The sequence below is a fragment of the Lontra canadensis genome, unplaced genomic scaffold, assembly GCF_010015895.1.
Source record: "Lontra canadensis isolate GAN:19392208 unplaced genomic scaffold, GSC_riverotter_1.0 scaffold45, whole genome shotgun sequence".
Taxonomy (NCBI): domain Eukaryota; kingdom Metazoa; phylum Chordata; class Mammalia; order Carnivora; family Mustelidae; genus Lontra; species Lontra canadensis.
The window spans coordinates 9,331,835-9,357,516 of record NW_022631039.1 but is presented as its reverse complement, the minus strand read 5'-3'; the positions used below and the strand labels follow the sequence as shown (position 1 = coordinate 9,357,516).

Below are 25,682 nucleotides of genomic sequence, written 5' to 3'. Positions count from 1 at the left end.
GCATCTCTGCCACCAATACCCCTGAATTGTCTGAGGCCACAAAGAGCTGTCAAGGTGAGTGTCAAGGTGGTTGGCAGCTTCATGCCCAGTAGGTGGTCCCTTCCTAAGAGGGCATTCAGTGTTAGGGGTCTCGCTGGGGTAAACAGAAATCCAAACACTTGGGGTGGAGCTTGGGGAAAATCCTTCATTTTAGAGAGAGAGATGATCCCCAACTCTGTGTCTTGGAGGTGTTCACTTTACTGTTCTGTTAACTTTTTAAAAGATTTTATCTTTAAGTAATCTCTGCATCCAATGTGGGCCCCGAACTTAACAGCCTTGAGATCAGGAGTTGCGCACTCTACCCACTGAGCCAGCCAGGTGCCCCTACTGTTCTGTTACTTTTAAAATCAATTCCCATTAAAAGGATATAGATCTATACATCTTTTACGTCTCATAACTCTATCTCCTCAGTTTAAAATTAGTATCACTTGCTGTATTTGAAAAATACAATATGTTATTGAAACAATAAAAAGGTACTTACCTTCTTTTTTAAGATTCATTTACTTATTTGACAGAGAGATCACAAGTAGGCAGAGAAGCAGGGGAAGCAGGCTCCCCGCTGAACAGAGAGCCCCAATGTGGGACTCAATCCCAGGACTCTGAGATCATGACCTGAGTTGAAGGCAGTGGCTTAAACCACTGAGCCACTCAGGCACCCTGGTACTTCTCTTCTTGATGCCACTTTGAGTGGCTGGGTCCAAGTTCTGAGAAATGCCAGCAGAGTGAAGGCTTGTTCTTCTGTCACTACAGCAAATCCACTGCAGCATCTTCAGTAGAAGCTTTGCTGTCGGTACTCCTTCATAAACAGAATGAGATCTTCTCATTTTCCTCCAGGAGGCCTGGATACATAGGCATTAAGTAAAGCCCATGCTGAAAGGCAGTCTTGAACCGGAGACCTCAAATCTTCAGTCTAAAGTGTCCCCGAATAGCGCTAGTCCTGACTGGGTATGCCTATGATGGAGGAATGAGGAAATATCTATAAACTATTCTTTGATCCCAACTCAAAATCAACATTGTGTGCCGCGAGTCCTAAAACTCAGAAGTGGAAGGTTTCTCCTTACACCAGTAACGATGAGGCAAGATCAGTCTTGGAAGCCTGTATGATGCCCAGGGCATCCTGTATGATGCCAGGAAGCCTGTATGATGCCCAGGGCAGGGACACCTGGGCGTCACATGGCTCCTGGGTCCAGAATCTCCCTGATGTCAGGTCCTCTCCGTTCACTCAGCGCCATCAGTGAACAGAGCACTGCTACCAAAATCCTATTAACCACGGTCACACTGCACATCCCAACCATGAAGCATTACTCTACCCTCCACTACCCGTTGCTCTTTAACCCAAGAGATCACATCAGGTGGCAACATGTACAGAGCCTGGTGTCCGCAGGTGCTCGACACTCCTTACCCTAGTTTTTTTTGTTTGCTTTCCTATCTGATGAGGTTTCTACAATGAATGAGTGTGTGTGTGTGTGTGTGTGTGTGTGTGTGTGTTTAAGCAAAAAGTAAAAAAACTTCTAAGTGCTCCTTTTGGAAAGTGGAAGTAGTCTTCCTCCATAGGCGTTACCGGGGTGCAAATCCCCATGGTGCTTGCGTGCTGAGAACTTGGATCCCAGACGCCCCCACTCCTGCCTTCCCTGGGAGTTCCAACTGACATTTTCCAGACGCTTCCCATACTTGGCTCCCTAAAAGCCCTGGGGAGGAGGGTTTCCGGAATCCCGAGCGCGAGGACCCTCCCGCGCCCTGAGCTCCCTGCTTGCTTCATTCACATTTATATTTTGCTTTGATTAGTCCCGTTTTAGGAGGGGCAAAGAACTCAGAGTCAATTCCAAGTCAAAATACAGGCGGCGTAAAAAAAAACTTAGTAAACACTGCACCTGACACCTGCTGCGACAGACGTCGTTTAAACGACAACAAACGGGCCAGCTTGCAGGACCTCGTGGCGCAACGGTAGCGCGTCTGACTCCAGATCAGAAGGTTGCGTGTTCGAATCACGTCGGGGTCACGGCTGAGGCTTTTCTGTTTAGACCTTTCAGTTCGTATCCTTATCAGGATTATGCTTCAGATAGGATATTAAAAGAGGACACGAGGTGACTTTGTTAACAAGTTTTTTGCTTTTTTTTATTGGGCCGCTAGACGGACATAGCACAATATCCCTGGTCGATATTTGTGTGACCTTGAGGGAGATGTTGGTTTCCCAATTCTACCCCACCCCTACTCTCGGAGTTTTCATGGTTTGCACTTACTGTCAAAGGCCCCTGAGCAGGGGCGCCTGGGTGGCAGAGTCGGTTTCAGCTGAGGTCATGATCTAGGGGTCCTGGCATCGAGTTCCGCTAGGGGCTCTTATCTCAGCCTGGAGTCATTCTCTCCCTCCCTCTCTGCCCTCCCGCTCATGCTGTCTCTCTCTTTAAAATAAATAAATAAAATAAAATAAAATAAAAGGGGGGGGGGAGGCCTGAACATTGTGGTTAAAGAAGATACTGTGAGCTTGATTAGAAATTTATTATGTCGAAGATGCCATTCTTGAACTTTCTGAAAGCGGAAATTACCCTGGCATTTACCACTTTTTAATTTAGGATTTTTTTTTCTTTTCTTTTTCTTTTTCTTTTTTTTAAGTAGGCTCCATGCCCAGTGTGGGGCTTGAATTCACCCCGAGATTGAGTCACATGAGCAGGGACTGAGTCAGCCATGCGCCCCAAGTTAGGATTCATTTAAATGCATCCCTCCAGTAGGTATTTAAAACAATCCAGTTTCAGACACAAACTAGTTACCCTGACCTGAGAGAGAGGGTAAACACAGGCCAGCAGAAATGGAGATGTGGTGGATTTACCAGGATTAAGTTTTCATTGCATCAGCCTCATTTGCCCTTCAGTTTAAAAGTCTGTCCCTTATTGGGAAGGGTATATACTACGGTGAGGAAAAAAAAAAAAAAAAGTTTGTCCTTGGCTGAGCTTAAAAAGAAAAAAAAAAAAGCAAGCATCCTCTACAGAGTTTTTTTTTTTTTTAAGATTTTATTTATTTATTTGACAGAGATCACAAGTAGGCAGACAGGCCAAGAGAGGGAAGCAGGCCCCCCCGCCAAGCAGAGAGCCCAGAGCTCCGCCTCCGGGCTCTCTGCTCGGCGGGGGCGGGGCTCGATCCCAGGACCCTGGATCACAACACGAGCTGAAGGCAGACCCAGCCACCCACCGAGCCACCCAGGCACCCCAATACTTTTCTTTTACTTTTTTTTTTTTTTAAGATTTTATTTATTTATTTGAGAGAGAGAGCATGAGCGAGGAGAAGGTCAGAGAGAGAAGCAGACTCCCCGTGGAGCTGGGAGCCCGATGCGGGACTCGATCCCGTGACTCCAGGATCATGACCTGAGCCGAAGGCAGTCGTCCAACCAACTGAGCCACCCAGGCGTCCCTACTTTTCTTTTTTTTAAAGAGCACTGTCTACACCCAACGTGAGGCTTAATCTGAGGATCCAGAGATCAAGAGTCCCAGCCCTATCCACCCAGCCAGCCAGTCCCCCCTGTAGGCGTGCTTTTTTAAAGATCTCAGTGATTGATGAAATCCTGGAATCGACAGCATAGCACCTGCTTTGAGGCCAAAGAGATGTGAAGGTGCAACCTTCTGCACCAGTCAGATGTGTTACTGTGGGGTCATGGTCACAAGCTCCAGATCCTTCCTGTGTGTTTAACATAGGGTCATTACCTCACTTTTCAGTTTCACAGTTCAACGTTTGCTATCCAGGCAACCAGAGGGTTTGGGATTCTCTGGGTTTGGGAATTCTCTGGGCTTCCGATCCTTTCATTAGGACATGTACCAAGTAAGGTGAAACAGTTGGTAAACAGGAGGGGAGGATGCCTCCGGGAAATACTTGTCTTTACCATTCTGAAACATCCCGCCCCTCCCAGGAGATTTTGAGGGGCCGGGAGTCCTTCCCCGCAGCGCTGCTGATCCTGCCTCTTCTGCAGGATTTCAGGTTCCAGCACATCCAAGAACAGATTTTACTCAGAAGGAATGTGAGGTGGGAGGGGGAGAGTTCCTTTGATAGACGAGCGTCCTCTGAACTGGCCAGCATAGGGGGAAACTCTACCTACCCAGGGAATGCGGCGGGGAGCAGACACAAGGAAACGCTGCTGAAAGTCAGTTGTTTTCCTAGGAGCGCCTCTGGGAACCTGCTGGGATCTTAACTGGAGCCCGAGTCCTACTTGGAGGACACAAAGGTGACCTGGGGACCTGATCTGTGGTCTCTCTCCCTCCCTAAGTTCACATTCCTAGAAGGGACCTGCAGGATTGACTCCCCAAGTCATCCTCCCAGAGACGGACTGGTCAAGCTTGACTATCCGTCCTTTCCCTAAGTTCCCGAGCCTAGCCCAGACGATCCTGGGCCTTCCGTAAAGACAAACTTGAGCTCTGCTATGGAAATCTGGATTCTGGACAGGTTGCTTCACTTCTGAAGTTTTTCTCTTCGCAGTGACTCTGAGAGTACTTTTCCGAATTTATTTCCTAAATATTTGCATAATCGTAATAACCTAACTCACACACGAGGCGTTCCAGGATATAAAAGCACCATTCTAAGGGCTTGGGACAGGCCAGAGAACAAAACAGACCCACCTTTCAGGGAGATACCAGCCTCTTCATATATGTGAAAAGATTTGGATAGGTGACAGGCATAACACAAAGGGCCACAGATGAGGAGATCACGTGATGGGGATGGGGTGTCTCTTCCTTCTAGCCCTTAACACAGGAGTGTCTTTGAATTACACCTATGAGGTTTGTTTTCTCTATTTTATTTTTTTTTAAGATTTTTATTTATTTGACAGACAGAGATCATTCGTAGGCAGAGAGGCAGGCAGAGAGAGAGAGGGGGAAGCAGGCTCCCTGCTGAGCAGAGAGCCCGATGTGGGGCTCTATGTGGGGCTCGATGTGCGGCTCAATCCCAGGACCCTGGGATCATGACCTGAGCTATAGGCAGAGGCTTTAAACCACTGAGCCACCCAGGTGCCCCTGTTTGCTCTATTTTAAAAAGAGGACAATTGCTACTTTTTTTTCTCTTAAAGAGTAAAATATATTATTGATTAACTTTTTAAGTAGGCTCCACACCTAATGTGGGGCTTGAACTCATGACCCTGAGATCAGGAGTCCCATGCTCTACTACTAAGCCAGCCAGACATCCCTAAAAAATGTTATAATAACAACCCTGACATGAAGGGTCGCCAGCTCTACCCACTGAACCAGCCAGGTGCCCTTAATGTGTATTTCATTTATTTTATTTATTTTTTTAAAAGATTCTATTTATTTATTTGATAGAGAGATCACAAGTAGGTAGAGAGATAGGCAGAGAGAGAGGGATAAGCAGGCCTCCCGCCGAGCAGAGAGCCTGACCCCAGGACCCTGAGATCAGGACCAAGCCGAAGGCAGAGGCTTAACCCACTGAGCCACCCAGGCGCCCCATTAATGTGTATTTTAAAAACAGCTTTATGGAGGGAATGGAGGAGAGGAGAAAGGAAGAAACCTCAAGCAAGAAAGAAAAAGGTTGCAAAACTTGGCTACCCCAGCAGAGAGCCCAATGTGTTTCTCATTTAAATGTCTGTAGAGCTGCTTTAGAGGGGATCTGCAACCAGTGTTCCCTTGTCAGGTGCTTGGTTTACATTAAATATTATCCATTCATTCCACATTTCCAGGTGTGGGACATCCATTTCTTCCTTTTTTTTTTTTTTTTTTAAGTAATCTCAATGTCCAGTGTGGGGTTTGAACTCACAACCCTGAGCTCAAGAGTCACATGTTCCACAGCTGAGCCAGCCAGCCACCCCAATTTCACTTTTATTTGAATTGGTTTCTTTTCCAGAATATCAAAAGGATTCTTTATTAGTCCTTCCAACATAAGAGAACTTGAAAAAAAAAATTAAAATTTGCAAAACAATGAAGTCAAACATTTTTTCCCCACAAGAGAGGAGATTTCTGGGCTAAAGGACGTAGAGGTTTCTCTCATTAAAACTTCCAAAAAGAGACGTCTGAGCCTTAGCCGGGAGTCCATTTACTGTGGTGGATGTGGTTCCTCCTCTGAGGCCAACCCAGCTGGATTTTTCCCTGTTTGTGTAGAGCCAAAGGCTCTGCACACTGGAGGAGTGGAAGAGGCACAGAAGTGACTTTGTCATTCCCAAGACTCAGAGAAGAACAAATGCATCTTGATTCCAGCCACGAACAATATGAAACTGCCCATTTTTTTCAAGGACTTCCAGAAGTGGCCAACTGGTTTACTGGCTGAGTCTCTGAACCATCAGGCAGGGAGTGGGTTCCAAGGTGTCCTGTAGCCTCTGCTTGTTTCTGCTGTGCATGGTATGGGGGGGCCCTGGAGTGTCTTATCCAGCCCAAGGGGGAACAACTGGGGACACGCTGCTGCTTTCTGTTCAGGGTCGCTGGCCATCTGACCCTCACTCGTCTCTGCTCTACAGGAACGTGTGCTTTCTGGAACTGAGCCCTGGGACTAACATACAGGGACTCCACAAAGCTCCTCCACATTCTTTAGCTACATCAGGGGCTCCTGGCTCCTCTGGGATTCTCCAGCCGCTAACAGATAAGAAACAAAACTGGGGGTGCAGCTTTCAGGGTTCTGGACCAGTCACCTGTCTGTTCCACTGAGACAGGACTGAGAATGCAAACCCACTAGCGTGAGCCTGGGAAGCAAAATTTAAGAGGATGCCCAGAATCTCAGTAATTAACATCAATAATATTTTAATTGTGGTAAAATACACATAACATAAAATTTACCATCGGGACCATTTTTGGGTATACAGCTCAGTGCTGTTAAATACATTCACATTGTGCAGTCATCACAGCCATATATACATAGAACTCTGCATCTTGCAAAACTGAAACTCTGTAGCCACTAAGCAGTAACTCTCATTCCCCTCTCCCTGGCTCCTGGCAACGATTCATCTACTTTCTGTCTCTATTTGACTCCTCTAGATCCTACTCTAGGTACACGCTCACAAAAGTCCAAAAAGGCCCTAACTTCCACTTCTGGCTGATTTCTAGGCTCAGGGCAAGCAGAAAGTGAAGGTTAAGGTAGAGTTGTAAATAGCCTGGCTGAGTGTCTCAAATGAGGGCCCCAGCACAAAGCCAACTTGGAAAGACGGGGAGAGTTTCTCTCCTTCTCTTTCTGGCTCCTGGCCTTCAAGAAAATCTCTGTCAAAACGCTAGTTGCATGCCAGCTAAGGAAACAAGAGACTTCAGAGACTATAGGACCCAGAATACAAAATTAGTTTAGAAAAGTCTCTAAGCAATCAGCTGCAGCCTACAGCAAGCATCAACGACAACAAAACCCAAAGAGGGGGAAGAACCAGATTTTCAAAGCTACCACATTCTAATATTCAAAATGTTCATTTTCTTTTTTCTTAAAGAATCATTTATTTATTTTTAGAGTGAGAGAGCAGGGGTGGGGAGGGCCAGAGGGGGAGAGAGAATCTCAAGCAGACTCCCCACTGAGCAAGCAGCTTGATACAGGGCTTGATCTCATGACCCTGAGATCATGAACCTGAGATTATGACCTGAGCCGAAATCAAGAGTCAGACACTCAACTGGCTGAGCCATCCGGGTGCCCCTCAAAATGTTCATTTTCAAGCAAATATTGTGAAGCATGCAAAGACATAAGATGTCCCATTTACAGAAGTTAATAGAAATTCTTGGTAATCTCAAGTATAGAAGTTTTATTTTACTTTAGCATTATAGGAATATAGAGCAAGCCAGAATCTCCAACTTTTTAAATGTAATTCAAGCCTAGAGAAAAGTTGCAAGAATAGTATATGGATTCTCATATTCTCCCCACTTAGATTTACCTTTTTTTTTAAAATTTTTTAAAGATTTTATTTATTTATTTGACAGACAGAGATTACAAGTAGGCAGAGAGGCAGGCAGAGAGAGAGGAGGAAGCAGGCTCCCTGCTGAGCAGAGAGCCCAATGTGGGGCTCAATCCCAGGACTCTGAGATCATGGCCCGAGCTGAAGGCAGAAGCTTTAACCCACTGAGCCACCCATGCGCCCCAGATTTACCTTTTTTAAAAAACATTCTGCCACATTTTTAAAGAAGAGGTATATAAGTCCAAACACATATATACATATTATTTGTGCTATTATTATCATTTTTGCAAATCATTGGAGAGTAAGTGGCAACATCATGACCCTTAACTCCTAAACATTTTAGTATGCATCACACTAAATTTTAGCATGTATTATGCAAAAGAACAGAGGCATTCTCTCATATAACGTCTGTAAAATGACCAAATCCTGCAAATTAAACATTAATACAATAAAAATATCTAATATATACAACATATTTAGATTTTACAATTTGTCCCAGTAATGTATTTTATAATTTTTGTTTCTAATTCATCATCTAATCCAAAATTATGCATCACATTTAATTTTCACGTGTTTTTAGTTTCCTTTGATCTGGTACATTTCTCAGCCTGCCTTTGTGTTTTATGACATTGATTTTTTTTTTTGGTTTTGTTTTTTAAAGACTCCATTCATTTATTTGACACACAGAGAGCGAGAGAGAGGGCGCAGCAGAGGGAAAGGAAGCAGGAGGCCCCCTGCTGAGCAGGGAGCCCAATGAGGGCCTCCATCCCAGGACCCTGAGATCATGGCCTGAGGTGAAGGCAGACACCCAACCAACTAAGCCACCCAGGTGCCCCTGTTTTTGTTTTTAATATTTTATTTATTTATTTGAGAGAGAGAACGTGAGTGGGAGGAGGAGCAGAGGGAGAGGACAGGCAGGCTCCATGCTGAGCATCTCAGTCCCACGACCTTGAGATCATACCTGAGCCGAACTGGAGTCAGACACTTAAGTGACTGAGCCACCCATGTGTCCCCCCAACATTGATGTTTTTGAAGAATGGAAGTCCATTGTTTTTAGAATGATCCTCAGTTGGGCTTATCTGATTGTTTCTTCATGATAAAACTTAACAGGGCGCCTGGGTGGCTCAGTGGGTTAAAGCCTCTGCCTTTGGCTCGGGTCATGGTCTGAGGGTCCTGGGATCAAGCCCCGCATCGGGCTCTCTGTCTGGAGCCTGCTTCCTCCCTCTCTCTGCCTGCCTCTCTACCTACTTGTGATCTCTTTCTCTGTCAAATAAATAAATAAAATCTTTAAAAAAACAAAAAAACTTAGCTTATCCTTTTTTTTTTTTTTTTTTTTTTGGTGAGAATACACAGACATGATATGGTCTTCTAAGGAAATTCTAAAATTTTGGTATTTGGAGAAAAAGATGTTAAGGTGTTTGTACAACAGGAGGATAAAATGGAAGCACTTGCTCCCCTCAAGATAATAACAACTAATAAGAGCTAATATTTGTTAAGTGCTTTTTTAAAAAGTAATTTCTAGGCCCAGCATGGGGCTTGAACTCATGACTCCAAGATCTCCAAGATCAAGAGTCACCTGCTTTACAGACTGAGCCAACCAAGTACCTCTAAATGTTCCCTGTTCTATTTAGTCTTCACAATAATCCATAAATTAGGTATAATTATTATGCCTATTTCACAGTTAAAACTGTAACTCAGAAAGGCTAAATCACTCATCCAGGGGCACACATCAATAGGTTTTGGGACTGGGATTTAAACCATGGAATCAGACTTAGCAACTGAGTGCTTAACCATTATTGTACACCTGTCTCTGAAAGGCTAATAGCACTTTACTGAGAAGGCAGAGGAGGTAGGGTAAATAATGCCATAGAAATCATGGCCTTGGTTGAGACCCAACTGGAGGAAGAAAATGATTAGCTGGGGAAGTTTGAATACACCAAACAAGAGTAAATGCGAGAACTGTTGAAAAAATCACCAGTTCAAACTTCACATGGGAGAAGAAAGTCAGGCTCAAATTCAACCCCTAGGGTACAGTATATGAACTTGATTTAGTAAAGTTGATGCAACAGTTTGGGGTTTCAACAAAATTAGAGGTTGAAAGGCAGTGGAGAAAGACTTCTTCAGGCTCAAGGCCATACATCATTCCCAACCTGCTTGGGTACCTACATGACTCAACAGTTAATATAAACGGATATGATGACCTCAGTTCTCATTAAGGGGAGAATTCTGTCACCATACAAATAGTGCTCAGGTAAACAAGATGAGTCAAACACAATCCATCAAAACAAGTATTTTATATAAAGAGTGGGTCCTGAAAGAGCTGTTGATCTTCAAAGATGACTAAACTGAGTTCTATTTATGCTCAACTAGGGGTTTGGACCAGCCCTCCCATGAACAACTAGAGAAACTACATAAAATAAAACACACACATGTTTGAAGGCATCAGAGAGGTACCCAGGCAATGAAAATTTGCAGAGACAGGATCAGGACTAGGCAAAACAGGTGAGCTCTACATTTAGTCCACTCTTCTCACTAAGATGATTGCTGATTACAAAACAAGTGGTAGTTAAGAAGTTGAAACACTGAAAAGAGCTACCAGCAACCTCTCCGAGTAGGGGGACAACAGAATCCAAGGTCCACCATGGAGGAGGAGCTCTGATGAACACCGCATGCTTCCACTAGGAGCACTGAGAGGCTGGAGTGTCACCGGGTGAACTGAAAATAGGCCAGACCTCTCCAGGATGGAAGTCCGGCTTAAACCCTGATTGCCTATTTCTCATTACCTTATTTTTATCACTTCATTTTAAATTTCTGATTTATTGACTATCACTGGGTATGGTGTCTTCAGTGATAAATTCATTTTTCCACGTAGTTCATTTTTCCCATATATAATTTCACTTACTGTTTCTTAAAACACAGTTTCCAGAATTTTTTTTAGCTTATTTCAAGTATTATTTGCTCTTGTTTATTTTTGAATTGGTTACGTTTTCATTACTTTCTTTCTCTTAAGTCCTTAAAATTTTTATTTTGTTTCCCAAAATGTAATATATTTAGTCAGTTCATTTTTTTCGCTTTCTTTTCTAATAATGAAAATATCCGGGGTTATTGGGTGGCTCAGTTGGTTGTCTGCCTTGAGCTCAGGTCATGATCCCAGGGTCTTGGGATTGAACCCAGTCGAGCTCTCTGCTCAGTGGGGAGTCTGCTTCTCCCTCCCTGCTCCCCCTGCTTGTGCTCTCTGTCAAATAAATAAAATCTTAATAATAATAATAATGAAAATGTTTAAAGTGATATTACTTTTACCTGAACATTTCTTTGGCATTTTCTTTTTTTTTTAAATATTTTATTTATTTATTTGACAGAGAGAGAGAGAGATCACAAGTAGGCAGAGAGGCAGGCAGAGAGGTGGGGGGAAGCAGGCTCCCTTCTGAGCAGAGAGCCCGATGTGGGGCTCGATCCCGGGACCCCAAGATCATGACCTGAGCCGAAGGCAGCAGCTTAACCCACTGAGCCACCCAGGCGCCCCTCTTTGGCCTTTTCTTCATGCGTGTTGATATGGTAGTCTCATATTTTAAAATTATCAAATAGAAATACATTTCTACAATCTATTCATTTTATGAGCAAAATGACCAAAAAGAAATCTGAATCCAGAGTACGTAAACACTGAAACTTATCTTAACAACATAAACAATTCTACACTCTAAATGTTGAGTCGAGTTTACAATAAAAAGTTTGAACACTCCTTTTAAATTTTTAACCTACTTGATCTAATAATGCCAATAAGTGAAAAGAAGGAAAATGCATAGGTCTATTTTATGATTATAAATCAATGAAAGGGCGCCTGGGTGGCTCAGTGGTTAAGGCCTCTGCCTTCGGCTCGGGTCATGGTCCCAGGGTCCTGGGATCGAGCCTCACATCGGGCTCTCTGCTTGGCAGGGAGCCTGCCTCCTCCTCCTCTCTCTCTCTGCCTGCCTCTCTGCCTGCTTGTGATCTGTCTATCAAATAAATAAAAAAAAATCTATTAAAAAATTTTAAATCAATGAAATTTGTAATTAATATTTCAGCTTATACCCGGAGAAATTAAGACCTCAACTACTGAGACATTTAAAGTTACCATTTTAGTAATAACTGAGAAAACATGAATAGAAATAATGGCAACTCTTAAGTATGCTCCATTATTGTCTCTGGGGTTTTCTTCTGTTGAAACCCATTCTGACACACCTGTGTACTGGCACAGGTGTGATGACTACACACTAGAGGCACGTGGCCAACAACAAATGTAAGGTACTTCTGGATAACAGAGATATGAAATTGTAAAAAAAAAATGATTCTAAAAAATTAGTATCAGGGGAAACAGCAAAGTCAGCTTTTCATGATAATACTGTGACAAGCACTCCGGGTTTCTGAGTAGCTGGTAAATTGTGTGTTCCCTACCTGGGATTTTCAGATTCAAGCTGAGAAATGCCTTCAGTCATACTCTATTGAGTATCTTCGTAAGTCTTTATGAATAGTAGTATTGTGGGTATCTGCACAGCACAGGACAGAAAGCTGTGTTGTTAATTCAGTCATCCTTACTAGAATTTTGCAGTTTAGCTGGTATGTGTATTTTTATTATTTTATTTCTCTAATTAACAAAAAACTATGTAGGCTTTGTGCTCATCTTGGAGCCCAGTGCTGAGCTTGAACTCAGGACCCTGAGATCAAGACCCGGGCTGAGATCCAGACGCTCAACCAACTGAGCAACCCCAGTGCCCCCAAGCAGGGTTTTATAAACTGTGCTAAGGAGTTTATGTCTTATTCCAGGGCAGAGGGAAGCCGCTGAAGGGTTCTGAGGAGAGTGATATGAACATTTAATTTTTAGGGCCGCCTGGGTGGCTCAGTGGGTTAAGCTTTTGCCTCCAGCTCTGGTCATGATCTCAGCGTCCTGGGATCGAGCCCCGCATTGGGCTCCATGCTCAGTGCCGAGCCTGCTTTCCCCTATCTCTCAGCCTGCCTCTCTGCCTACTTGTGATCTCTCTCTGTATCAAATAAATAGGTAAAATCTTAAAACACACACACAATTTCTAAACGTTCATCTTGGCTGTCTTGAACAGCATGCATTGAGAAAGGCAAGATTAGACGTGGATCGACTATTCAGGTGACTATGGTAATCCGGACTGGCATGACAATTGATTTCTTTTGGTTTCTGAAGTAAAGAACTGGAGTTTCTGCACAGAGGAAAGGACTATCTTTCATCTGGTTGCTCTGTTGCTCAAGGGGATCGCCCCTTCTAGTACCAATGTTCATAAACCCCAGGTCCACACAATTTTCCGCTTCAAAGCCAATCTCCGTACTTGCCTCTTTTTCACATCTAACTTTTCCTTTTGAATTTATTCCTATATCATGTTTTTTCTTTTATATGTCGTAGTTCAGGACAATGGCTTCTCAACCCTGCCTACGGCTTTTATCAACCAGAATGCTTTCAACAAAATCACAGCACTCAGTTTACAGATTTGGGGCTTTATTGTAAGAAGGAAAAACACTAAGGAAAAGACTGTGTAACAGATCCCCACACCACCACCAATTAATAATCAGACACTGAAAATATTTGGAGCTTTTATTTTTATTTATTTATTTATTTATTTATTTAAGATTTTACTTACTCATTTGAGAGAATGAGACTGAGCGAGCAAGCACGAGGGGGTTGGGAAGGGACCAAGGGAAAGGGAGAAGCAGACTCCCCTGCTGAGCAGGGAGCCTGGCGGGGCTCCTTCCCAGGACCCTGGGATCAGGACCTGAGCCGAAGGCAGATCCTTATCTAACCGAGCCACGCCGCTTTTAAACGACACGTTCTCATTTTATTCAGAAAGGAGACCTATCCGATGAGGTATTATCTCCATCTTAACGATGGTACTGAAGGCCTGCAGTTCTCTCCCCTCGCTCTGCAGACGCCCCCCCAAAGGACAGGCACCGATGTCCCCGAGCCCTCTGGGAAGTGGAGTCCTTCCGCCGGGACCCCCGACCTGGCGCGGTCGCCTCCAAGTGCGCAGATGCGACTCCAGACGGAGCCTCGGGCTCGAGCCTTTTGTTTCCCCGCAGCTCCGCGAGTCCAGAAAGCGACTCCGTCCGCCCCTCCTGTCTTTCCCAGAACGCAGCCCGGCGGGGACCCGCTCTGTGGCCGGAGCCGAGTCCGCAACGCGTCCAGGGGTAAGAGAAAGCTGGGCCCGAGGCGCGGTGCGACCCGCCGGTCCATGCGCGCGGCTCCCACGCCTCCCGCAGCCAGGCTCTCAGATTCCGGCCCCGGCAGGGGAAGGGCCGACCCTGCCCGCGCATCCCGGGCCCACTCCCCGGCGCTCTGCGTACTCCTCTCGCTTCCCTAGCTGGGAGGCGAGCCGAGTTCGTAGATTTCGCAGCAAGCGACAAGGCGTCCCGGAAGCGCAGTTGCCGCTAATCCCTCTGGGAAGTGGAGTCCAGGAGGTCAGGGGAGGCGTAGCCAACAGGGGGATTCTGGGAGCGGGAGTTCGGAGACGCGGGAGCTTGAGCGCCTCCCATCGGTTTTGGGCTTAAATCATACTACTCTACCAAGAGCCTTACCCGAACTTCTGGGACACAGAGGAAAAAAAAAAAAATGGGGTCCGTGTGTTACTCATTACCCTTCTGTGCTTTGCTCTATCAGAGTTTTGGGGTCTTTCTGTTACTTTGGAGCCAATGCAAGGAGTTGACTCTACACACACACACACACACACACACACACACACACCAGAGTTTTGGGGTCTTTCTGTTATTTTGGGGCCAATGCAAGGAGTTGACTCTTCACATACACACACACACACGCACACACACCCTGGAATGCAAGGATTTGGTCAGAAGCAAGGAAAACCTCTGTTGTCATGCAGTTTTCAAACTAGGAAGTGGAGCCTTCGTCTACAAACCGAGAATACACTTCGAAGGGGAAGGATTAGGCTCCAGGTTAAAGACGCACAAACCACAAGTTTCAGGTGCCGAGAGACAAGCAGGATAGTTAATAAGTTATTTCTGGTGGCAGTTTCAGGATGTGGCAGCCATTCAACAAGATGTGCTGCAGGTGTCCTTTTTTCTTTCTTTCTTCTTTTGCAAATTTTGTTGAATTTTGTGCCATCCTGTCACTTTAGTCTGTGCTGACTGGTTTTGTTCCTCATGGTTATTCAGCCTGATTAAAAGTTTAGTTTTTTTCTCCCTTGACAGGAGGGAACCCATCTTGTCTGATAGTTATTACTGTCTAATTACCAAAGTCTTTTGTTCTCCTTCTGGCCATGCAAGGGAACGCCTGTCTATACATTTTCAGGGCCTTTATTTTTTTTTTTAAGATTTAAAAAGTATATATTTATTTGTCAGAGAGAGAGACAGAGAGCACAAGCAGGGGGAGAGGCAGGCAGAGGGAGAAGCAGGCTCCCCACTAAACAGGGAGCCCGATGGGGGACTTAATCCCAGAACCCTGGGATCATGACCTGAGCCGAAGGCAGATGCTTAATGGATTGAGCCACCCAGGCGCCCCCATTTTCAGGGTCTTTAAAAAAGAGCAGGTGGGGAATCAACTGCATAAGGGCCCCATCTGTCAACTGCCTGTCTTTATGAATAAGGATGAAGCAATGCTGGGAGTCTTGCTTATAGTTACTGCTATCATAATCATAGGCCACCTTATGGCCAGTTGTGTGCTTTAGGGTCTCATGGGAGTTTTGCACAGTCTGGAACCAGGTGTGAGGATCCTAGTTCCCTGCCCTGATTCTCTCCTGGTTTTGTCCTGGTGTGGCATGTAGTGACTGATCTCAGCATTCTAGAGAATGGTCTTCTAGCTGTGGAGATTAATTTAGCCTAAATAATAAAGGTTTCAGGCGCCTGGGTCGCTCAGTTGGTTAAGTGACTTCCTTCGGCTCAGGTCATGATGCTAGAGTCCTGGATCGAGTCCTGCATTGGGCTCCCAGCTCGGCGGGGAGTCTGCTTCTCCCTCTGACCTTCTCCCCTCTCATGATCTCTCTCAGTCAATCTCTCAAATAAATAAATAAAATCTTTAAAGATAATAATAAAGGTTTCAAGCAAAGAAGAATTACTTTTGAGGCCCTAGGACTTAACTGCATAGGAATAAGCCTCCTAGGAGTAGAGATAGAGAGAGGGAGATGCCCAGGGAGTAGGAACCAATTCCAAAGGATGGTGAGCCTAACCTCAAAAATCTCTCTCCAGAGTTTCAGAGTAGCGTTGAATGATTTGCACAAAGAAGCAGATTGTGTATTGCTGAAAAGTCCATATCTATCTCATCTGAAACTGTGAATAAGAAGGAAGTCATAGCAATAACAGGACAAGAAAGGAGAAGCTGATCATGGATTATCTGACCATTGAAGCTGAGGAAGAAGGTAAGAATTACAGAAATAGCTGTGGAGAGAGAATATTACACCTTTCTTGCTTTTATGATAAAAGGAAGCTCACGCTTTTCCACTCCCTGTTAAACTCTTCCAAAAGATTGATGAATTGTGGGTCTACAACTTTAGCTTTTCGGGCAATACGCTTTTACTTTATCGTCTTACTCTATCCTCATCCCACCTTTTTGAGTTAAGTCGAGTAGGCCTTGCCTATATAATTTAGCTGGCTTGTGATAGCTTTTGTCTTAGTTAATAGAGTTTACCTCCTTCATGGCTTTTTCCCCCCTAGTCCTTCCAGCCATTATCGCTGAGGATGCCTCTCTGCCCCAAAAACAGAACACAGAAGAAATGGAATCTACTGTTGAGCTACTTCCTGTTGAGTTCCAGGCAAGTTTGAGTTTAACTTCCCCCGTCTGAAATCTTAGCTTGATGTTCGTGATGTGTCATTTCCTTTTTCATCTTGCTTCAGAGGTCCACAACAATCTCTACTACAGAACTGAACCAAAGTAATTTTTCCTTGAAGACTTGAAGTTCTGGGGAGAGCTCAGGCTCGAGCCTTGAATTCGGAAGTAATCTGTGTGAATGGCATTTTAGGCCATGATACTGTGATCACTAAGGGAATAGAAAAGAGATGAAATTTTATTACTGAGTCCTTTAGCTCTTCAACTCTTAATGGTCAGGGAGATGAAGAGGAACCAGCAAAGGAGACTGAGAACGTGTGTGGCCAGTGAGGTAGGGGCAAGTCAAAAGTGTGGCATCCTGGTAACTAATTGGAGAAAGTGTTTCAGGGAGTAGGGAGTGAGGGGCACCTGGGTGGCTTCGTCGTAAGCGTCTGCCTTCAGCTCAGGTCCTGATCCCAGGGTCCTGGGATTGAGCCCCACATCAGGCTCCCTGCTCTATGGGAAGCCTGCTTCTCCCTCTCCCATTCCCTCTGCTTGTGTTCCTGCTCTCACTATCTCTCTCTGTCAAATAAATAAATAAAATCTTAAAAAAAAAAAAAGGAGTAGGAAGTGATCAGCTATGTTAAATGCTACTGCTAAGTCAAATACGATGAGGCCTGAGAATTGACCATTGGATTTGAAAAATATGACTGCCAAGAACAATTGCATGGAACAGTAGGAATGAAAGCCTGATTGAAAGGATTCAGGAGAAAGTAGGAGAGAAATTGGAGCCAGGGACTATGGACAACTATTTTGAGAGTTTTACTCTAAAGAAGAGGACACAAATACGGTGATAGTGGGGAGGAAGACCAAAGAGGGTTTGTTTGTTTGTTTTGGGTGTGTGTGTGTGTGTGTGTGTGTGTGTGTGTGTTGGAGGATTTTCTTTTTTAAATATAGGCAAAATAACAGATTGCTTATAGGTATGTGAGACTGGGTAGAGAAGCAATGACTGAGTTCTGGAGAACTCTAACACTTAGAGCCACTTTTCAAGCATTACTTCATTTATTTTAAACAAAAAATCATGTGAGTTAGGGATGATGCCTCTTTCACAGTAAAACTGAGGCTCACAGGCGCACCTGGCTGGCTCAGGCAGTGGAGCATGTGACACTTGTTCTCGGAGTTATAAGTTCAAGTTCCACATTGGGTGCAGAGATTACTTAAAAATAAAATCATTAGGAAAAAAACAAAAACAAAAACTGAGGCTTGCAGTAACTTGCTCAAAATCATAAGATAGTTGAATCCTAATCAGAACCCAGGAATGTCTGATCCTAAATCCTATGCCTGCTAACCACTGTAGTTTTCTTTCTTTTTTTTTTTTTTTAAAGATTTATTTATTTATTTTAGAGAGAGATAAAGAGAGCGTGAGCAGGGGGAAGGGCAGTGGGAGAGGGAGAGACAGAATCTCAAGCACACTTCATGCCAAGTGCGGAGCCCAACGTGGGGCTTGATCTCAAGACCCTGAGATCACGACCTGAGCTGAAACCAAGAGACGCTTAACCAGCTGTGCCACCCAGATGCCCTTTTAACCACTGTGTTCTACTGACTGACTTCCTCACAAAGTATTCTCCAGTTAATTATGGTCAACAACATATACTCCTATGACTGTCGATAAAACACAGAATATGAAGAACAGTTGATTATTTTCAGTTTACAACCAGTAAATCCGCTCATTCACAACTGTAGTTATTAAAGGATGACTAAATAAATCTGAAAGTAATAGCGCTAAGTACAGAGAAAGAAGAAGCCTCTGTTAGAACAAGATGGCTGTCTGTATACACTCAGGATATCAAGCGGAATGTCCTTAAAATCGCTGAATATTCCAGGAATCAGCATAAATTATATATTGGAGACTTATCTCATCTACAACAACTAAGTACAATTAGTAATTAACATTTTGGTTGTCATTCAGTGGTTAATTTATATTGGATTTATTTAGTAAGCTATGTAAGAGACAGAAAAATATAGTTAAGAGTATAGCTTTGATGTCAGATCACTGTTGTACACCTGAAACTAATATATTTTATGTCAACTATCCTTTGATTAAAAAAGAGGTAGCTTTGTAGTCAGACTGCCTGGGTCCACCTCTCAGATCTGGTCCTCACTTCTGTAAATAATGTTAATAAGAGTACTTACTTCATAGAGTTATCATTATAAGAGGTAGTTCAAAGGACTTAGCACATAGCAAATATAAATGTTAGCTGATATTATTTTCCTTAACACAGACTAATACTTAGAAATTTTAGACTATTCCATTAAAATAAAGATTTAACCTTCAGATTAAAAAATACTTCCTCTTCTAGATTGTTCTCTTCCCTAAGTCCTATAAGAATGTGCTTGCTCTTCCAGGAATTGGTGACAGTCAAGGATGAGGAAATGGACTTCACTCATGTAGAAGAAGAACAGCTGAATTCTGCCCAAAGGTACATGGGCATGGATATGAAAGTGGAGAATTGTGGGAGCCTGGTATTTTGGGGTAAGGAAGTTATTCTGTAATGCAAACTCCTTGCTGGGACATAAGCTTCTTCTGTAACTAATGGCATCGAAAATGCCACAGTTTTGCTTCAGATCCAGAAAGCATTAATGCCCTAGGAGATCCCTGATCACTCTAGGCTCAGCAATGGCTTCTTTTCTCTTTTGGCAAGTACAAGTTCACTGTCTCCGGTATTGAAAAAGGACAGTTTCATTACATTGGTTTTAAGATTTATAAAGTTACAGTAATCAAAACCCTGTGGTTCAGTGTGGTTCAAGGGAACAGAACAGATGGTCCAGAAATAGACCTACACATATATGGTCAATTAATTTCTGATAAAGATGGAAAAATCAATTCAATGCTAAAAGGAGAATCTTTCCAGGAAATAGTACTGGAACAATTGGACATCTATATGCCAAAAGAAAAATCCATACCTCCCACCATACACGTTACTTTCAATGGATCACAGACCTAAGTATAAAACCTAGAGGAACTGTTAAAGACAGTCTTTGCGACCTTTGTAAGGCAAAATTTTATTAGATATGATATCAAAAGCTCAATCCATGGGGCACCTGGGTGGCTCAGTGGATTAAAGCCTCTGCCTTTGGCTCAGGTCATGATCCCAGGGTCCTGGGATCGAGCCCCACATCGGGCTCTCTGCTCAGCGGGGAGTCTGCTTCCCTTCCTCTCCCTCTGCCTGCCTCTCTGCCTACTTGTGATCTCTGTCTGTCAAATAAATAAATAAAATCTTAAAAAAAAAAAAGCTCAATCCAATAAAGCCATCTGGGTCTTAGGTTGGCTTTCTTGGAAGGTTTTTAACCTTGAATCCTGGTCCCTTGCTAGAGATAGGACCATTCAGATGATCTGTTTCTTCTTGAGTGAGCTCTGGTAATGATTTACCATCTTTCATTCCTAATATTGGTAATCTATATTTTATCTGTTTTAATTTTGTTTTCTTAAGAGTTTAGCAGTTTTATTGATCTTTTCAAAGAACTGACTTTTGGGGCGCCTGGGTGGCTCAGTGGGTTGGGCCTCTGCCTTCGGCTCGGGTCATGATCTCAGGGTCTTGGGATCGAGTCCCGCATCGGGCTCTCTGCTCAGCGGAGAACCTGCTTCCTCCTCTGTCTCTCTCTCTGCCTGCCTCTCTGCCTGCTTGTGATCTCTCTCTGTGAAATAAATAAATAAAATCTTTAAAAAAAAAAAAAAGAACTGACTTTTGATTTCATTGATAACTTCTCTTGTTTTCTGTTTTCACTTTTATTCATTGATGCTCTTATCTTTACTATTTTTCCCCTTTGCTAACTTTAGGTCTAATTTTCTCTCCTTCCTTTAGTTTCTTAAGGTAGAAGCCTAATCACTGGTATACGATTTTTTTCTCTTTTAATATGAACATTTAATGCTATAAATTTCCTTCTAAGGACTGCTTTGGCTGCATTCCACAATTTTGATACGTGGTGTTTTCATTTTTTTAAAAAATATTTTATTTATTTATTTGACAGATAGGCAAATAAGTAGGCAAAGAGGCAGGCAGAGAGAGAGAGAGAGGAGGAAGCAGGCTCCCTGCTGAGCAGAGAGCCTGATGTGGGGCTCGATTCCAGGACCCTGAGATCTTGACCTGAGCCGAAGGCAGAGGCTTTAACCCACTGAGCCACCCAGGCACCCCATGGTGTTTTCACCCAGGCGCCCTGGTGGTTCAAAATAACTTCTATTTTCACTTGTCACTTCCTCCTTGACTCATGGGTTATTTACAGATTTCCAAATTTTAGATGATTTTCAATAAAATTTGTTTTCAATTCTGTGGTTTGGTTCTGTGTGGTCAGAGATACTTTGTTTGATTTCAGTTCTTTTAAATTTCTGAGATTTGTTGTATTACCCATAATATAGTCTTGATGAATGTTCCCATGTGAACTTGAAAATAAATTTAATTAGGTCAGGTTGGTTGAGAGTATTTAGATCTTCTGTATCCTTATTGATTTCCTGTCTACTGGCTTCTACTGATTACTGACAGAGAAGTGTTGAATTTTCTTTTTCTTTCTTTTTTTTTTTTAATTTATTTATTTATTTGACAGACAGAGATTGCAAGCAGGCAGAGAGGCAGGCAGAGAGAGGAAGGGAAGCAGGCTCCCTGTTGAGAAGAGAGCCCGATGCGGGGCTCGATCCCAGGACCCTGGGATCACGACCTGGGCCGAAGGCAGAGGCTTTAACCCACTGAGCCACCCAGGCGCCCCAAGTGTTGAATTTTCTGATTATAATTGTGGGATTGTCTATTTCTCCTTTTAGTTTTATCAGGTTTTGCTTAAAGTATTTTGCTTAATGTACCTGAAACTCTTTTGTTAGATGTATACACATAACAAATTATCTTCTTGGTGAATTTTTTAATGTCCCTCTTTAACCTTGGTAGTATTTATGTGGAGTTTTATTTTGTATGATGATAATATAGCCACTCTGGGTTCCTGTTTGCATAGTATATTTTTTCTATTTTTTTCTTTTTTCTTTTTAAGATTTTTATTTATTTATTTGACAGACAGAGATCACAAGTACGCAGAGAGGCAGACAGAGAGAGAGAGGAGGAAGCAGGCTCCCTGCTGAGCAGAGAGCCCGATGCGGGGCTCGATCCCAGGACCCTGGGATCATGACCTGAGCCGAAGGCAGAGGCTTTAACCCACTGAGCCACCCAGGCGCCCCTATTTTTTCTATTTTTTAAAAACCTATTTAATGTAAGTTTCTTGTGGCCAGCATATACATTGGATCCATTTTTTAAAATTAATTAATTTATTTGAGAGAGAAAGAGAATGAGCAGGGGGAGGGACAGAGGGGGAAGGAAAAGCAGACTCCCTGCTGAACAGGGAGCTCAACACGGGGCTTGATCCCAGGACCCTGGGATCATAACCCAAGCCGAAGGCAGATGCTCTACGAACTGAGCCACCCAGGTGCCCCGTCACCAGTTCTTTTACAGAACAAAGATAAACTGTCAGGAGAAAGAGGATAATTGTGTGAAAATATGTGATGTAATTGAGGTGCTGTCACTACATCAGCAATCATATTATATGAATACATCAAATGACCATGTTGTGTACCTTAAATTTACATGTCAAGTATATTTCAATTTTTCTAAAAAAGCAATGAATACCATGGACTGGATGAGGTCTTTAATGGAGACAATGTTGTGGGGATGGGGAGGGGCAACAAAGGAGAGGTTAGATTGAATACCAGGAAACATCAACATTTAAGAAGAAGAAACAGAGGGATGCCTGGGTGGCTCAGTGGGTTAAGCTGCTGCCTTCGGGTCAGGTCATGATCCCAGAGTCCTGGGATCGAGTCCCACATTGGGCTCCTTGCTCAGCAGGAAGCCTGCTCCTCTCTCCGCCTCTGCCTCTCTGCCTGCTTGTGCTCTCTCTCTCTCCCCCTCTCTGACAAATAAATAAATAAATAAAATCTCTAAAAAAAAAAAAAGAAGAAGAAACAAAGGAAGTCCCAAATAAATAGAGACCAGGAGTAAACCCTTGACAGCTTAGAATCACAGAAGTCAAGAGAGAACACATGTCAATTATATCCGAATGAAGTTGGGGGAAGGAAGGGGGGGGGATGTTGTTAGGAAGGAGGCATGGTCACCACTGTCAAGTGCTGTTGAGAGGCCAAGCTAAACAAGGAATGAAAACAATCCACTGGATTTGGGTGACCTCTAAATGGTTAGTAACTTCAGTGAGAGCAGTTGCAACTGAGCAGTAGGGAGAGAAGTGAGAACAGGAGCAAGGATGTGATAAGAAAATGTATGAAACCTTTTTGAGAAATTTGGGTATGACAAAAAAATAAGGAAGAAAGAAAGGAGGAAGAAAGGAAGGGAAGAGGGACGCCTGGGTGGCTCAGTTGGTTGGACGACTGCCTTCGGCTCAGGTCATGATCCTGGAGTCCCGGAATCGAGTCCCGCATCGGGCTCCCGGCTCCGCAGGGAGTCTGCTTCTCTCTCTGACCTTCTCCTCACTCATGCTCTCTCTCACTGTCTCTCTCTCAAATAAATAAATAAAATCTTAAAAAAAAAAAAAGAAAGGAAGGGAAGAAGGAGAGAAGGAAGGAAAGGAGGGGGCAGTGGTTAATGGAAACACAAAATCGTATTTAAAGTGTATGGTAAAAAAAAATAATAAAGTGTATGGTGAACATGAAAAACGTCTGTGCCTTTAAAAAGGGACTGGAGTGGGGCACCTGGGTGGCTTAGTCGGTGAAGCGTATGACTCTTGATTTTAGCTCAGATCATGATCTCAGTGTTGTAAGATTGAACCCTCTCACTGGGCTCCATGCTGGGCATGGAGCCTGCTTTAGATTCTCCCTCTCCCTCTCCCTCTGCCCCTCCACCCACTGCCCCCTGCTCTCTCTCTTTCTCAAGAAAGAAAAGAAAAAAAAGGGGGACCAGAGGGAACTATTTAAAAAGTCAAAAAGTGGTTATTTCCAGGTGATTATTAGAAGTGATTTTTTTCCTTGTACTTTTTCAAAACTGCCCAATCTCAACTTTTCCTTTTCCCACCCTTCCTCAGATATTTTATATCAATGTTTATTCTCATCCCGCCAGGCTCTCCTCCTTCCTGACTTGTCTGCTCAGTTTTCCATTCTCTTAGGTAGACGCTCCTCATCGTCCTCTTCTTATGTCTTGTAATAGCCATTCTCCCATCTCTCTTAGTCCCTGAGACTCCCTCTACCATTGCCAGGAGGTGCTTTCTTTCTTTTTAAAAATATTTTATTTATTTATTTATTTGACAGAGAGAGACATGGTGAGAGAGGGAACACAAGCAGGGGGAGTGGAAAAGGGAGAAGCAGGCTTCCCATAGAGCAGGGAGCCCAATGGGCTCAATACCAGGCCCCCGGGATCATGACCTGAGCTGAAGGCAGACACTTAACAACTGAGCCACCCAGGTGCCCCCAGGAGGTGCTTTCTGAAAACATGCTAAAAACATGTTTAATAAGTGTCATTTTTATTTTCTTTTCCTCTTGCCAACTCAGTCATTTTTTTTCTTTCAACACAGAGAACACAAATATTTGTACTTTTTGTTTATTTCAGATTCTGAATCTATACCTGAAACTAAAGAATACTTTCCAAAGCAGGGACTTTATGATGAAATGTCATCTGAAAGAGATCTGATAATGGAGAGACTTAAGAAGGATGAGTCCTGGGACTCCAGACTGATAGAAACCTGGCAATGCGAAGACACATTAGAAAGGCGGCAAGGAAATCCGAAGAAAGATTTAAGGCAAATCATAATTAAACGCAAGAAAAACCCTGTGGAGGATTGTAATGAAACTGGTGAAAGTTCAAGCCCAATTCAACATCGCATTTACTCAGTGAAAAAGCCTTGGAAGTGCAATGAATGTGGGAAGGGCTTCAGTTACTACTCAGCCTTCATCCTCCATCAGAGAATTCATACTGGAGAGAAGCCTTATGTGTGTAATGAGTGTGGAAAGGCCTTCAGTCGGAGCTCATCACTTATTCAGCATCAGAGGATTCACACTGGAGAGAAACCGTATGAGTGTAACGAATGTGGGAAGGCTTTCAGTCATCGGTCAGCTCTTATCCAACATCATATCATTCATACTGGAGAAAAGCCCTATGAGTGCAATGAATGTGGGAAGGCCTTCAACCAGAGCACATACCTTATTCAACATCACAGAATCCATACTGGAGAGAAACCCTATAAATGCAAGGAATGTGGGAAAGCTTTCAATGATACCTCATCCCTTATTAAACATCAAAGGGTTCATACTGGAGAAAAACCCTATGGATGTACAGAGTGTGGGAAAGCCTTCAGTGACAGGTCGGGCCTCACTCAACATCAGAGAACTCATACAGGGGAAAAGCCATATGAATGCAGTGAATGTGGGAAAGCCTTCAGTTACTGTTCAGCTCTTATTCAACACCAAGGAACCCATACGGGGGAGAAACCTTACAAATGTAATGAATGTGGGAAAGCCTTCAGTGACCGCTCAGCTCTTGTAAGACATCAGAGAATTCATACTGGAGAGAAACCTTACAAATGCAAAGAATGCAAGAAAGCCTTCAGCCAGAGCTCATCTCTTACAAAGCACGTGAGAACTCATACTGGAGAGAAACCGTATAAATGCAATGATTGTGACAAAGCCTTCAGCCAGAGTTCATCTCTTATTCAACACCAGAAAACCCATACGGGAGAAAAACACTACAAGTGTAAGAAATGTGAGAAAACCTTTAACATGCGTTCAGCCTTTCATCAACACAAAGAAATTCATGATGAATAGAAAGCAGTAAATTCATGAAGTAACTATGTAGTCTCAGGGCACCCAGGTGGCTCAGTAGGTAGAGCATGCAAGTCTTGATCTGTGGGTTGTGAGTTCAAGTCCCATGTTGGGCGAGGTTTCACTTAAAAAAAGAGGGGGGTGGATTATGTATTTTCTCCTAATTGTGTAGACCTGTTCTAAGTATTACAGGGTATACTACAAAAACATGAGGCTGTGTCATGCAAAAAATAGCTCTCTTCCTCGAAAGATTATTAGGTAGG

At 43.5% G+C, this 25,682-nt stretch overlaps 1 protein-coding gene and 1 non-coding gene across 3 annotated transcripts; both read left to right on the top strand.

Moving 5' to 3' along the window:
* Positions 1-1,966: 1,966 nt before the first annotated feature.
* Positions 1,967-2,038, top strand: TRNAW-CCA. Its single transcript has one exon. It is a non-coding gene; the product is annotated as a tRNA-Trp (tRNA).
* A 13,974-nt stretch (positions 2,039-16,012) lies between these two features.
* LOC116876465 (zinc finger protein OZF-like) lies at positions 16,013-25,478 on the top strand. 2 transcript variants are annotated; one of them, XM_032872637.1, is made up of 4 exons: positions 16,013-16,245; positions 16,541-16,638; positions 19,038-19,164; positions 24,212-25,478. In XM_032872637.1, the coding sequence occupies exons 1-4, from the start codon at positions 16,212-16,214 to the stop codon at positions 25,420-25,422; spliced, it is 1,470 nt and encodes a 489-aa protein (XP_032728528.1). In that variant the 5' UTR covers positions 16,013-16,211; the 3' UTR covers positions 25,423-25,478. The 2 variants fall into 2 exon arrangements, with proteins under 2 accessions (XP_032728528.1, XP_032728529.1); XM_032872638.1 differs by lacking the exons at positions 16,013-16,245; positions 16,541-16,638 and having other exon boundaries at positions 19,032-19,111.
* The last annotated feature ends 204 nt before the right edge of the window (positions 25,479-25,682 follow it).